Source organism: Lentinula edodes (genome assembly GCF_021015755.1).
Source record: "Lentinula edodes strain Le(Bin) 0899 ss11 chromosome Unknown C8R40scaffold_11, whole genome shotgun sequence".
Classification (NCBI taxonomy): Eukaryota; Fungi; Basidiomycota; class Agaricomycetes; order Agaricales; family Omphalotaceae; genus Lentinula; species Lentinula edodes.
In genome coordinates this window covers 168,669-181,572 of record NW_025764317.1, presented here as the reverse complement: position 1 = coordinate 181,572, position 12,904 = coordinate 168,669, and the positions used below count along the sequence as shown (strand labels likewise).

The window sequence follows — 12,904 nt, the reverse complement described above, 5'->3', positions numbered from 1 at the left end:
AAACAGCAGGACAAACTGCCACAATGGAGGAAGAAAAAGACATTTGTGATCTGTAATATTTGTAATTTGTTCATGGATACTATGTATTCTAGATACAGAAAAGTGTTCTCGTTGTACGTCGAAAAGCCTGAGGATTAAGGAACCGTTTGAATTCTAGTAGGACAATCAATCTTTGGTCCAGCATATGTTACAATTTCGTAGTATTCTAGTAGAGTACTGCCATTTCAGCTGAGACTATAGCAAGACCAGCGCCTGTCATGAAAAGAATGGGTAATAGATTCCAGAAAGCAAACTGTCTCTGTTGTATATGAATCCCTTTCTGGACCAGTATCGTCCGCCAAAGTAATCCTGCAAGACTGGCCGAGAAGGTGAAACTGACTGCGCCAATGTTACTGGCTACAGCAAGCGCGATGCCTGCTGCTCGTGTGGTGTCGGAAGGGAAATTGGGTGCCGCACGAACGACTTTTGTAAGGAGGATGGTAGCACCAATGTTTGTGCCAGCGACGTTGCACATCAGCACGCCGATGACACCAATTAGCCAGATTGAGGGGTGTATTTTGCCCTGCGAAGCTTTGGAAAGCCAATGTGCGAATACGTCGATCCAACCTTGATGCTGCAGCGCTTCGATGAGGATGAATTGCGAAAATGCGAACGGTACCAAAGCAAACGGCAGTCGCGGTAGGGCAGTGAAAAACGTAGGAAAGTGGGCAGCCAACCCGTCATGTGTGGTTTGGAGACGGCGGCGCGTGTTTGGGAAAATTTCGACGGATTGACTGAGTTTAGATGATTTGGATGAGGAAACAGGAGAGGCTCTGTCCACAACTTGGGCTGAGGCTGTAGCGTTTGTAAGGGTGCGTGCATTGGAGTTAAATGTTTCCTTTCGGTGCGGACCCTCTTCTGTCGGCGACGTCATCGCTCGCTGGATTTGCGAATACATGGGATCGTCGTCGTCGTCAGCGGATGTCTCTTCCTTGGAATCCGAATGACCGTGATGTGAAAGCTTTCCGGTCGTGAAACGGTAATGGTCCCAGGCAAAGTCAAATATGAGCTTCGCCACCGCAAACGGTAAACTGATTTTCCAAACGTCAACTTTGAAGAAACTGACGATGATGATAACCACCAAGCATGTTCCGAGGAGGAGGCTTCCGACGAGGGCGCTACCTGGATCGCGAAGAACACTTCTTGGATTTAATGTACCCGTAGCGCGCAGTTTGCGAGGAATGTGCTTCTTGTCACGAAACTGAAAGGAGAGCGCTAGGAAGCATACAAAGTTGCAAGCAAGGAACGGTAAGATGGTATATGCAGTGAATGCGGCATTATTGATAGCAAACCCTTCACAGACAACCACGTTCGTTGGATTGCCTACGAAAAGTACCATGCTGGCTGTATTGGCGGCAGCAAACTCGGAAATGAGCCAAGGGATTGGCTCCAATTCGGTGGCGGTTGTGTAATAGACCAAGAAAACTATAGAAAGTGTAAGAATTTAACCAATTCAGATTGATATAGACCTACCAGTTCCGGATAGAATGACAGGATCATTTCCCAAAACCACACTCAACGATGTAAGCATCAAATAGAAGTAAAAGTAAAGTTTCCAGCCATTTGATCCACCCTTGTTACTGACCCAGAAAGCTGATGCCTGTAAGATCCCACTGATATCGAGTGTAATGGCCATATAAGCCAGTGAAAAGAACAGGATTAAGATGTTATATGGTTTGACGCCATCTAGGAAACATGACTTAACACAACAGTAAGAGTAAGAAGCACTGTATATGCTCACCGGTTCCAACAATTCCATCACGGATCTGAGAGGAGGATATGAGCCGGCACATATAATGCAAGTTCCAATCTCAAACCTGAGTTGGACCAAGACATTGAGAAGCCCATAAAATGGCAATGATTGTGGGGGGTGTTGTCGTCAAATTTATTGGGATTTTTCTTTTCCCAAGACGAGGAAGTCGTATCGGTATATAGATTGGACGAATCACCAGAGCGATAGACAAAATGAACAGGATGAGAGTGACAATTGAAAAACGTGTGATCATCGGAAATTATGAGACCAAAAAACCTGGACATTGCGATGAGCCAATATTCAGATGGGGAGAGTATATACGAACCTAAGTGGAAAACGTTCGAGTATGACAATTCAGTGATTGTGGTCATAAAAAGACATTCAGCTGGCATCATGGGAGTTAGTGCCAAGCGGGAACGTGAGAAATTAGCAGTGCTAAAGCTGTAGATCAGTCACGCTCACAAGTAGTGGCCCTCGCTGCCCACCAAGGACTTGCGTGATCATCGATCATCGCAGGGTTCGGCTCTTTTTCGATTTGTGAAGATTCTATTGCAATTCCCTTCTCATACTTGACTACTTTGTAAAATATATCTCGCTGTATGAAAGACCGCCCATCAAATTACCTTAGTTCTACTGCCGAGGATCAAGGAAATTTGGGGCGCATCGCCAACCTGTCACCAAGTACTTAGGCGCCTCACTAAATTTGCCATGTCACTATGCACATATACCATAAAACACCTCAGCCGTCCTGAATTCTAACCGTGATTAACGTCCTACTCGTCGTCGCTCGTCGGAATGCCCTCCTCAAGATATGCCATGACCGAGTCACGATATACAAGACCACCTCCACCACATAGACACGCAGGTCCTAGTGCACCATGGTAAAAAAGTCGTGAATTCGTTCTCTTTGTACGTTCGTTGACGATGAATGAGTAGGCCATGGATAGATATACATGACGGTCAACAACACTATTCGTACGAGAGAAATAAGCATGACACGCTGACAACTCCTCATAGAGGTAGACGCGAATCAACTCGAATCACCTTTACCTCCAATTCCCCCGCTTTGCGATCACAACGTGTGTTTCCCGTCATCCCTTTCAATTTTTACCCGTGACACCAATCCTTCAGGACTGTGGCGGTTGTTGGAAAGGTTATCCTCAATCCAGATTCCCAAATTGGTACGAGTCCACCAAAATTAATACAGCTCAGAACTAATTTTAAGCCTTCAAATAAAGGACTCCTGGTCAAGTCCTGCGCAGCGGGATTGCTGATGCAGTACGCGACTATGATGCCACAGATCCATGTATTATTCATTATGTGAACGTCGACACCGGAGGCTTCTTCACCGACGCAGAGAAGCATTTCGTACGAGAAGGGGATGTAGATGTGTTCTGGAATGAGATAGCTCATGAAACCGTGCGTGATTTGACGTGGAGAGTCTTGATATTTCTAATCTTGTTTTTTCTTTTCGCGAACTCAGAGACCTAGCAATCTTCGTGTACGCGCCCTTTTCATCCAGAATCTTTCTGGACCGGTTCTACAAATGCTGGGAGCCAAGTTCGTATCCTACAGTGTTTTCGTACATAGAACCAGGACTCATCGTTGTCTAGATACAACATAGAACCATTTTTCTTTTCGTCATCACTTTCCTCAATCCCATCTCGTTTTCAGGAAGAAGTTAGGCCCGGGAAAGGAGATCGTGCGCCTTCCTCATTAACTATATTTGCTTTAAGGATCTCACGAGTATCACCACAAAGACATTACTATTACGTTGTCGTTCATTCGGACGGTACGAGCGACATCCTCAAAACCCTTATTTCCTTCCGATCATAATTTATCATCAACATCGAGCACCGAGTACGACATGAAGGATAACGATCCACCTCTAGGTGTGCTATTTGAATTCCATTTGTATTTCGCAGCATTCATCAGTATTTCCTCAGAGCAAATGATTAACACTCAAGCTCCACTTCGAATCGGCCAAGGTAAATGTTGCGGCTTCATACTCGGCTACGATACGCTGCTAATAGTCTCCCGCAAGGCGAAGACATGCACATGCTAGCCCTCGATCTTCTATCCGTTCACCTTATCCGTCGTAACGACGGATTGGGAAGCACTATAATCTCCTATCACGGTCACGACGAAAATGCTACTTCAGCACCCTACCTTCACGAACGCATTCGTTTTGCTGGTCAAAGCGTATATTGGCAAAGCATATTTCAAAAATCTCCAGACCCTACTTTTGTTCTGCTTACATTCATCTGGCATGCAATGTACGCTTGGGATGAAGCTCTGGAGAAACTCTATGGACATATTTGTTGGATGGTGAGTTCTTTCCCGCTGCAGTCATTCGCTTACACTAATGATCTGGTAGGAATCGCAAATTATGCGTTCCTCTGACATGGACCTCACGCGGGACTTGCATACCATCCAAGCCCATCTATTACATTATTCGTCTTTATTAGAGGATTTCCGAAAATCCGTTGTATTCGTTAACGACACATTGAACCCTGCGATGGATTCGTTACCAAATGATGAGCGTCTTTTGAGTCGCAAGCTTCTCGAGAAGGAATGTAACAACCTCTTGATCGAAGTTGAGCGGCTGGAGAAGAGTCGTACGATGCAGGAGCGGAGGCTAAAAAATGTGATGAACCTAGTAAGCCTTGATTGTGCGCTGGATGCATAACGGTCTCTGACAAAGATATAGGTATTTAGCACAGTCAACATTCTCGACAGTAAGCGCATGCAAGATCTCACAGAGGCGGCGGTCAGAGATAGTGCAGCAGTAAGGGGTTTATATCACTGAACGACGTATGTACACTGAGCACTTCTTAGATGAAACAGATTGCCTATCTCTCCATGATTTTCCTTCCTGCCTCATTTGTAGCTGTAAGATTATACCTTACCTTCTACGTGTTTTTTCGCTTATGGTTGTTACAGGGTGTATTCGGTATGAACGTTAAAGAGCTCTCTGCACAAACGCTCGGAACACTTCCCCATTACTTTGCTGCAGCATTCCCACTGACTGCAGTCACAGTATGGATAGTCATCGCCTTCCAAAGCAAACACCTTTTCAAGAACAGAGAGACCAGCTCATTCTGGGCACGATTAGCGTGGCCGATACTCATGTTCCAGTCCTTGTTCTCAAAATCAAAGAAAACTCGTACCAGTTTGTCATCTGTCAATGTTCTTAATCAGTGGAACACTAATCAGCAGAGGCGGAGACGGTCAACTGCTGCTGCTGGTGCGATTTATGAGTTACCGTAATATATACAAATAAATACTGTTATGTACCCGAATATAACGATTGCCCTTGCTTATACACGATTACTGGCTTTGACATTCGTCAGCTAATTTTACAAAAAGAAGAGAGAAGCGAATTGTTGATGCTATTCTCAAGCTGATCAGGTGGTGCGGTAGAAATCGGCGTACTTAAACCTTTTCTGGATCTGGCTCAGGAGGTACCAGCCAGGTGTGCAATATGTGACATGATTGCTAGTGGAGCCGCCCTTATTTTGTCCAGAGTGGATTTGGCCAACGATGCGAGCTTTGTCATTTGTCGAGTGCCAGACAAGGGAACCTGAGTCTCCTTTAGCGGAGAAAGGTTCAGCAAACCTGTCGCCCGAATTATATATACCGAGTTCAATGGACTCGATGCCGGCTTGGTTTCTAGTGAACGAAACTAGACGCATAACGTCCGATAGTGAGATCGGTAGTGTTGCCGTTTTTACCGACCATGAGGCAGTGCTGGCCCTCGCTGTCAAGCTCTTCTGGGTGAGAGAGGTCTTCCTTCGTGGCGCAACCCTCAATGCGGAGCTTCCTGTCGTAGGGGAACTTGAATGTAGTCGAGCCACCACCGGGAGGATTGAACATGTGTGTAAGGACATAAGGACTGTATTTGGATCCTGTATAGATGTTTAATTTTAGAGCCGAAGTATCGAAGGCAAATAAAAACGCACCGAGATCAACGACGTTGCCCTCAAACTCATCTTTGACCTTTGCCTCATCAGCTACGAACGCAGCCCAGTCCAAGGTATATCGTGTGCCGCCTTCCACGTCAACCGAGATAGCTTCAGCATACTGAACGTGCCCAATGTTGCGGTAGAGCTTGAGGTCGGACCAGTATTTCGTTGCGTCTTCGTGGAGAGCCTGCAGATCGATGGTAGCTTTGGTATCGTTGACTAATTGACGTTGCCTTGCCTTGATCTCTCTCTCATTCGCTGCGTCCGTCTTCTCCTTGGCCTTGGCCTGTAGCTTGGCAATGTCTAGGGTCCAAAAATCGGCAGAGAAACTGTGGTTAGAGATAGCCTTTGTGATCTCGTCGAGGCCTCGCTGGAATCGACGCATTCCGCACACTCGAACGTAGTGCAGGGGTGCGCCGTCTGTATACTTGTAATCAGAGGCGGTATTCTTGCGTAAGACATGGCAGTTGCTAACACCATACACCTTGTTGCTGGGGTTGCCATCGTTATCCTTGATCTCATGGAACTAGAGTGTGAGGGTACCCTCCTCCATACCTTCAGTTGTAAGAGGAGTGCCAAGCAGAGGAGTGAGGAAGCGACGGACATGATGCGTAGCATCGCTGACGTCGACATGGCACATAAGAGGGAGACCTGCGAGCATCTGTAAAACTGCCTCGCGCCATTCTACAACAGCACTGTTGACGCCATTCTTCTGCAACAGAGTAAGGATTTGTTGGGAGACCTCATGGGCAGTATTGGCAGATGTAGAATCTGGAATGACACCGACCCATATGACGACAGGACCGAGACTACCCTTGGGATCCTCTCCTAACGGTGCATGGGTGAAGAAGCGGGCAGGGTCGACGGATGTCCAATCGATCTTCCGAGCATTTAGCAAGTCAATGATTTGGGGACCGACAGAATCCCAGACACCATTGAGAGGTGTGCTGAAGACACCGCGGAGCGACTTGATAAGGAGAGAGGCATGTCTACCGACAGGCTTAGGGAAGGGCGTAGTGAGGAAGTCTGAACGGTAAACGAGGTTTGGGTGATCAGCGTCCCCAGTGATGCCATTATAGTATGAGCTTTTCTCGTACTCGGAGACAGATATCCCTATAAAGGCAGATGGTGAGTTATTATGGCAGAACGACGCTGAAAGGCATGCCCTGGGTGTGCAAAAAGACCAAAGGATTGTTTTCGCCTACATATGTATATACAAGAGACAAAGAGGACTCACTGGGAAGATCCAATAAGGTGAATAGCGAGTTTGCCGTGTGTTGATCCGGCTTATGATTAAATAATGTACAGGCTTTCGGCGAGGGCCGGGCGCTTAGGATTTTCCGGCCCCATTTATATAAACATTCCCCGAACCGGCAACGATCGATCGATTGAATTGGCTTTTCATTTTACAGCGACAAGTCCTGGCTTGGTATTGCATACTCTACGCTCTTATACTCGTACAGTGTCTATTGCAACATGCATCAATCCCGGCCTAGACTGGCTGTTCTGGCCTGGGACCATAGTGTCACCACAGCTACGCTGTGTATCAGTCTTCACGACGTTCCCGTGGTGTCTATAAAAATTACAATACTAGCTATTTTTAGCGTGTACTGCGCAGCGATATCATTGCTGGCTGGAAAAAACTGCACCGGTCCAGACTAGTTTTGTTTCTACCACCACTTCCCTCATCCACTTTGTTTGCTTTACTCATTCTTTTGAACCTTTGACAGGTTATTTTTCTCCTTTGTCAAATTGAACAGAAGCATCGCAGTACCTTAATCGTCCATCGACGCTCGCCTCCTACATTCTTCCAAGTAATCTTACCATCAGGATGGTCGCTTTCATTAACATCGTTCTTTCACTTCTTTCGCTGTTATTTTTCGCTGGGCATGGTGGTACGTAGTAGTAGTATCCTGTGACAACCCTTGCGTTAAGAAATGCATTATCATCTCGACAGTCATTGCGACTCCAGTTCATGAACTAGTCCTTCGTCAAGTTACCGCTGCTACCTCTGCGACGAAAAACACCACCGCTATCTCTTCCGATGTGATTCCGTCTGCATGTACCTCACAGTGCAGCTCAGACACCTTGTCTGCGCTCACGGTACGTTTCAATACCCGTTTTCCCCTCCCCGTCTTCCAAGCTGAATAAGTTTCTACTATTAGAGTTGTACAAGTTCTGGTTGTGAATGCTCCAATGACGTGTATGGTACCGTCACAGGTTGTCTCGAATGTGTGGTCACAAACAACGGGCTCACTAACGCTACTGGCCAACAGCTACTCGCTGGTAAGCTCTGATCATTTGTGTAATCGCCCCCTAGCTCAACGCTATATTCGATGCATATTCTATACAGAGTATGCTACAACGTGTAGCACACTCGGCGTTCAGCTTGCAGATGCGGTTTCTGCAGCTCTTAGTCTACGTGTCATCAACTTGAGCATTGTTGGGACTGCGGTGGCTGCAGTAGCCCTCTCGCTTGTTGCCTAAATTGACAGTCCTAAGCGGCTCAGTAGGTCTCGGTGGGTGGACATGGATTGAGTAGGGAGCGGCGCCGTTTTCACCGTCATATTGTACTGGCCTTTGATGTAAATTCCAAACCAACAGTATTGACTATCAAGTCAATCTAGTTGTTTGAGAAGTTATTCATCCAGTGAATAAACAAAGCTGTTCCATTCAAGCTCGTACTAAGGTATATTGATTCTGCTCCCGCACCGCATTGTATTTACAATATGAGTTGTCCAAAGATAGTCAATTGTCCCGATGTCCAAGATGAATAAATAAACAGACTGCAAGGATTCGTACAATGCGAACGATCACCGACCGCGCGTGATTGGCCATTCAACGATTTACATCGCGACACCCCACTAAGACGATAATCCGTCAGTCTCGAGGAAGAGAAACAATTAACTCGTCACAGAGTAGAAGACTTACATGACTCGATTCCACAGACGCTTGAGATATTCGAGTGCCTTCGACACTAGTAGACGGCTTTATTGGATGAAGTTGAGGCAGAAGCGGTAGGAAGCGGGGATGTTCTCCGCCACTGGCAGTGAATACACTGGTCTTTTGCAAACCAAAGGAATCGGAAAATGGATCCTCAGTCCTTAACACAGAGGGCTCAGGATCTGCGAATGGATTAACAAGCTCCCCAACTTTGACCGTGCTAGCGAAAGATTCTCCATCAGCAGTGACGAAAGAGCCAGAAGCCGAAGAAGAAGTTGAAGACGAAGAGGAGGAATAACGAGACGATCTCGCTCCAGTCATCTGTGAAGAGAAAGAACTTCGGGGGTAGGAATTCCTTGAAAGTCTGCTGAACGACGCTGTCCTCTTTATAGTCATCTTTTCGTCATTGAGGAAATCGTGGAATGGAATAGGCGTCCTGGTCACAACAGACGTGGCGGACATTTGAGCTGGGGTCGTTACGCGGGATGAAGATGCAACCATGGCCATGGGATTGAATATTGGCGACGGCGGGGCTTCTGGGTCATGAGCAATCGAAGCACGCGGGGGTTTGTCTCCATCCAAATTCAAGTAGGGGACAAAGTTGATAGAGCGCTTCCTATACCTGCGCCGATAGAAAAAGCAAGAGCCGATCGCCAACAGGATTGCGAGGATACCACCAATAATCCCTCCAGTGATGGCCTGATGATTCGTCGCGACGGTTCTTACACAGATAATATTAGACTTAATTACTTATTCGTGTAGACGTCAGAAACTCACGATTTCACAGGAACCACAGTAGTTGTAGTAAACGTCGTAAAAGGTTTGGAGGTAGTTTCTGTTGTTAGAGTACCCCCAGACATGGTAGTAATCGTCTCCAAACTAAAAGAAGTGGATGCAAACGTGGAAGTTGTAAAACGATCGGCAGGAAGGCCGGTGGAAGGAGCGGAGTTGCTATTCGCGTTGCTATTAACCACACGATCTAAAGGACCAGGACTGAATGAAAAGTCAGAAAGTCGGGAAGGTATGGATTATCAACGACTCACGGTACCGACAACGGGATGGTACTGTTCACGTCATGTACAACAGTCGAAGTAGATGTAACAGACACAGCTAGATCAGATAGAGGATTGAGTGTTTGCAAAGCCCGGAAACAAGTTGGCCATTACCTGATGCAGTTCCTCCAAGTGCGGCTTTGCTTTCAGTAGCAGCAGTAGAAAGGGCATTTGTGGTTCGGGTCAATGCTACAGTCTGGCCAGGGCGGTCTTGAGCAATGGAATCGGATGGGGACTGCGAAGCAGTGAGAGAGGGCGTTCCACTGTCCGGGAGTCGCCCTCCTGTTTGGGAGGAAACAGTAGGGGAAGGGTTTTTATCACTACTGTCATTAATTCCACTTGACTTCGTTACGGTAGGTGAACCATCCCCACTACTGCTATCGCCATTACCATTATCATCCCCGCTTCCGGAGCTGTGTGTTGGGCTGGCAAGATCGGACTGAGTCGAGGTAGTTGAACCGACATCATTATTGCCAGTGTTATTCCCCTTGCCATTTCCATTTCCATTGTTATTACTCCCGCTTCCAGACGAATGCGTTGAACTGGTGACCGGATTCGTTACAGTAGGTGAACCGTCATTACTGTTACCATTGCCGTTTCCATTTCCATTTCCATTTCCATTTCCATTTCCATTTCCATTTCCATTTCCATTTCCATTGTTATTATTTCCGCTTCCAGACGAAGGCGTTGAGCTGCTGGTGGCCGGATTCGTTGCAGTAGGTGAGCCGTCATTACTGTTACTGTTACTGCTACCGTTGCCGTTTCCATTCCCATTCCCATTCCCATTGCCGCTGCCAGAGGACTGGGTGCTGGTAGCTGGCGTGGCTGTGTGAGAATTCCGGTGAGGCTCACCGGTCGGAGGTGGGCTCCCGGCCTGCGAAGATGAGCTGTGATGTGACCCATCCCCGTTCGAGCTTTGAGTAGCGGATTGTGGATTTGGAGGTGGGGTATGATTCTCATTTGAGCTTCGAGTGGTGTGTGGGTTAAGAGCACTGACAACTTTAGTCACTATACTCCGGATAGGGTCTGGAAGTGTAGGAGGAGGAAGAGTCTGGTTGGGTGTACGAGTTGGAAAGTTATCCGAGGATGTAGTAGAAGGCACGCCATCTGTCTGAGAATGAGTGGAATCTGAAGATCGAGGACTGCCTGTGGTCGATGCTGTGAATTTGGAATGTCCTTGAACTCCCAAAGAAGCGCCTGCGCCTATACCACTTTTGCCGACCGTGATGGAAAGACCAAGCCCAGGAACGCTCAACCCAATTCCGAGTCCGCCTGATCCAAAACTTGTTGTTTCGCCGTCGTTATGCCCTTTCGAATGTTGGGAAGCCACAGATGAAGTCGCTGAGGTGGTAAGAGTCACCGAAGCGCTGGCCGAACCCTTTGTAGATCTGGTGTGGCCGTTTGAGCTGCTAGATTGAGTTTCACTAATACCATGTCCATGGGTACTAGTCGCCGAGAGACCCGGGGAGGACGTGGTAGTGGAAAATGTTTGCGAGGAAATAGCAGTGTCGGTAGTTTTCCCACTGACCTGTGTTCCAGTATCGGTAGTTTTCCCACTGATATGTGTTCCAGTATCCGAAAATGATTTGGTAGTGAGTGTTGGTGCAGGGGAACTTAGAGAGTTGGTAGGCGTGATTGCACTTGAATTCGAAGTGGGGAAGCCAACCCCATTTGTTTGTGAATTCTTGTCACCAGAAGAGGTCGAGGACGTCTATAAAATTTTACTTAAACAAAGGCCAATCCAAAGGAATACACACGTACCGAAGTCGTAGAGGCCAGTTGAGCGGTGCTAACGCCTATTGAAGTGCCATCCGAGTTCCCGTCAGAAAAATGTGCACTTATTGACGCTGTTGCAGAGGTAGTACTAGTGTGGTGTTGTTCCTCCATAGAAGCAGCGGAAGATGCTGTATCAGCAGATTTTGACGAAATCACAGGGGTAGCGCTACTGTGTTGTTGTTCATCTGTAGTAGCAATGGAAGATGCTGTTTCGATACTGGTGGAATGTACGCCTTGCGTAGGATTCAATAGAGAAGTTGAAGAAGTCTAGGGTCGCACGAAGAAGCTGTTTAGAGGATTGTGTGGATATATAAGAAACGATGAAGACGTACTACTTGAGCACCGTTGGAGCCACTTTTTTGGTTGTTAGTAGGAGTGGACGAACCCTGAAATATTTTGTGAACAGTCAACTAGAGCTTGTCGTTAGGAGAATGTGAACTCACTACACTTCTCGAATCACTCAAGGTCATAGTTAGGGAGCGAGTAGTACTCGTAGCTAAAGAAAGAGAGGACGGGAAAAATGTTTGGAATCCCAAGTAGACATGAATAAGTAGCTGTTGAATGATCACATATCAATGAGTAGAGCTACTACCTTTGACATCACCAGTAGATGAGGTATGATCGGAGCTGATTGCATCTCTTGTATCTGACAAACTGCCCGACACTGCCCTTCTCATTGGGAAAATTCCATACGTTTCGGTTGAAAGGAAGCCTGTTCCTTGGGATGGCGAGTTCAAGAAGGGTTGCATGGATATAGTGCTCGTGAAAGAAGATTCGGAGTCGATCCGAAACCCAGCATCTGGGCAATCATTGAATCTCTGAAACCGAGGAACGAAGTGAGGGTGCGCACCGCTGCTTACGCCGTCATGGGAGTTGCCCGCAACCGACTCAAATGATGTATTATTATTGAGACCGGAGAATGAATGGACTATGGAAAATGATAACTGCAGGCCATTACTATTGTGGGGGATGGGGGTGATCACGCACCGTGAAGAATGGATCTTGCAGTATTCGACTCTGGTCGAGAATTCTGCCTCCAGGACGTTGCAATTAAAGGTGGCATTATTAACAGAAAGAATGAAAGAATGAACGAAAAAGAAAGTCAGTGGTAGAATGATGAAAGCGAAAGAAAGAAACAAAAGGACGAATCACGACGTTGCAGTGATAACAAAGTAAGGACCAATACTCACCTGCGCATGCGCAAGTCATGATCAATGAAAACGGAACAGAACTTTTGACGTGTAAGACTGGATTCACGGGAATCAAATATCATCGCGCTGCAGCTGGAGTCGCAATTGAAAAATCTGTCAACGAATGCCTGTTGATAGTTACTGCTCTCGCCAACATTGCAATTGTGGGATGATCATTGTGAGTGG

The 12,904-nt window shown here is 46.8% G+C and overlaps 5 protein-coding genes across 5 annotated transcripts; 2 read left to right on the top strand and 3 right to left on the bottom strand.

Moving 5' to 3' along the window:
- Positions 1-58: 58 nt before the first annotated feature.
- On the bottom strand, positions 59-2,245 carry C8R40DRAFT_1096499 (uncharacterized protein). The gene is made up of 5 exons (XM_046227739.1): positions 2,118-2,245; positions 1,857-2,068; positions 1,781-1,805; positions 1,513-1,725; positions 59-1,464 (listed from the first exon to the last, which is right to left on the bottom strand). The coding sequence occupies exons 2-5, from the start codon at positions 2,043-2,045 to the stop codon at positions 206-208; spliced, it is 1,686 nt and encodes a 561-aa protein (XP_046088020.1). The 5' UTR covers positions 2,046-2,068; positions 2,118-2,245; the 3' UTR covers positions 59-205.
- Positions 2,246-2,608: 363 nt separating this feature from the next.
- C8R40DRAFT_1041277 (cora-like Mg2+ transporter protein-domain-containing protein) lies at positions 2,609-5,062 on the top strand (the record flags this gene model as incomplete). Its single annotated transcript, XM_046223984.1, has 14 exons — positions 2,609-2,673; positions 2,729-2,751; positions 2,810-2,871; positions 2,924-2,973; positions 3,031-3,211; positions 3,276-3,352; positions 3,406-3,494; positions 3,553-3,652; positions 3,728-3,780; positions 3,843-4,120; positions 4,170-4,451; positions 4,503-4,580; positions 4,631-4,684; positions 4,736-5,062. The coding sequence occupies 14 exons, from the start codon at positions 2,609-2,611 to the stop codon at positions 5,060-5,062; spliced, it is 1,719 nt and encodes a 572-aa protein (XP_046088019.1).
- Positions 5,063-5,199: 137 nt separating this feature from the next.
- C8R40DRAFT_1159842 (uncharacterized protein) lies at positions 5,200-7,162 on the bottom strand (the record flags this gene model as incomplete). The annotated part of the gene is given in 5 exon segments (XM_046229943.1): positions 5,200-5,464; positions 5,484-5,700; positions 5,755-6,248; positions 6,285-6,870; positions 7,129-7,162. The coding sequence occupies 5 exon segments, from the start codon at positions 7,160-7,162 to the stop codon at positions 5,200-5,202; spliced, it is 1,596 nt and encodes a 531-aa protein (XP_046088018.1).
- A 426-nt stretch (positions 7,163-7,588) lies between these two features.
- On the top strand, positions 7,589-8,244 carry C8R40DRAFT_1168846 (uncharacterized protein; the record flags this gene model as incomplete). The annotated part of the gene is made up of 4 exons (XM_046231262.1): positions 7,589-7,652; positions 7,715-7,860; positions 7,923-8,043; positions 8,111-8,244. The coding sequence occupies 4 exons, from the start codon at positions 7,589-7,591 to the stop codon at positions 8,242-8,244; spliced, it is 465 nt and encodes a 154-aa protein (XP_046088017.1).
- Positions 8,245-11,891: 3,647 nt separating this feature from the next.
- C8R40DRAFT_1096485 (uncharacterized protein) lies at positions 11,892-12,741 on the bottom strand. The gene is made up of 3 exons (XM_046227738.1): positions 12,719-12,741; positions 12,379-12,558; positions 11,892-12,327 (listed from the first exon to the last, which is right to left on the bottom strand). The coding sequence occupies exons 1-3, from the start codon at positions 12,735-12,737 to the stop codon at positions 12,101-12,103; spliced, it is 426 nt and encodes a 141-aa protein (XP_046088016.1). The 5' UTR covers positions 12,738-12,741; the 3' UTR covers positions 11,892-12,100.
- Between the last annotated feature and the right edge of the window lie 163 nt (positions 12,742-12,904).

Coding starts and splice junctions, on each gene's coding strand:
- C8R40DRAFT_1096499 (XM_046227739.1), bottom strand. CDS start 2,045: ATGATCACACGTTTTTCAATTGTCACTCTCATCCTGTTCATTTTGTCT. Junction 1,726..1,780: donor TGATGGAATTGTTGGAACCG/GTGAGCATATAC, acceptor CATGTTTCCTAG/ATGGCGTCAAACCATATAAC. Junction 1,465..1,512: donor TGTCATTCTATCCGGAACTG/GTAGGTCTATAT, acceptor CACTTTCTATAG/TTTTCTTGGTCTATTACACA.
- C8R40DRAFT_1096485 (XM_046227738.1), bottom strand. Junction 12,328..12,378: donor CCATGACGGCGTAAGCAGCG/GTGCGCACCCTC, acceptor ATGATTGCCCAG/ATGCTGGGTTTCGGATCGAC.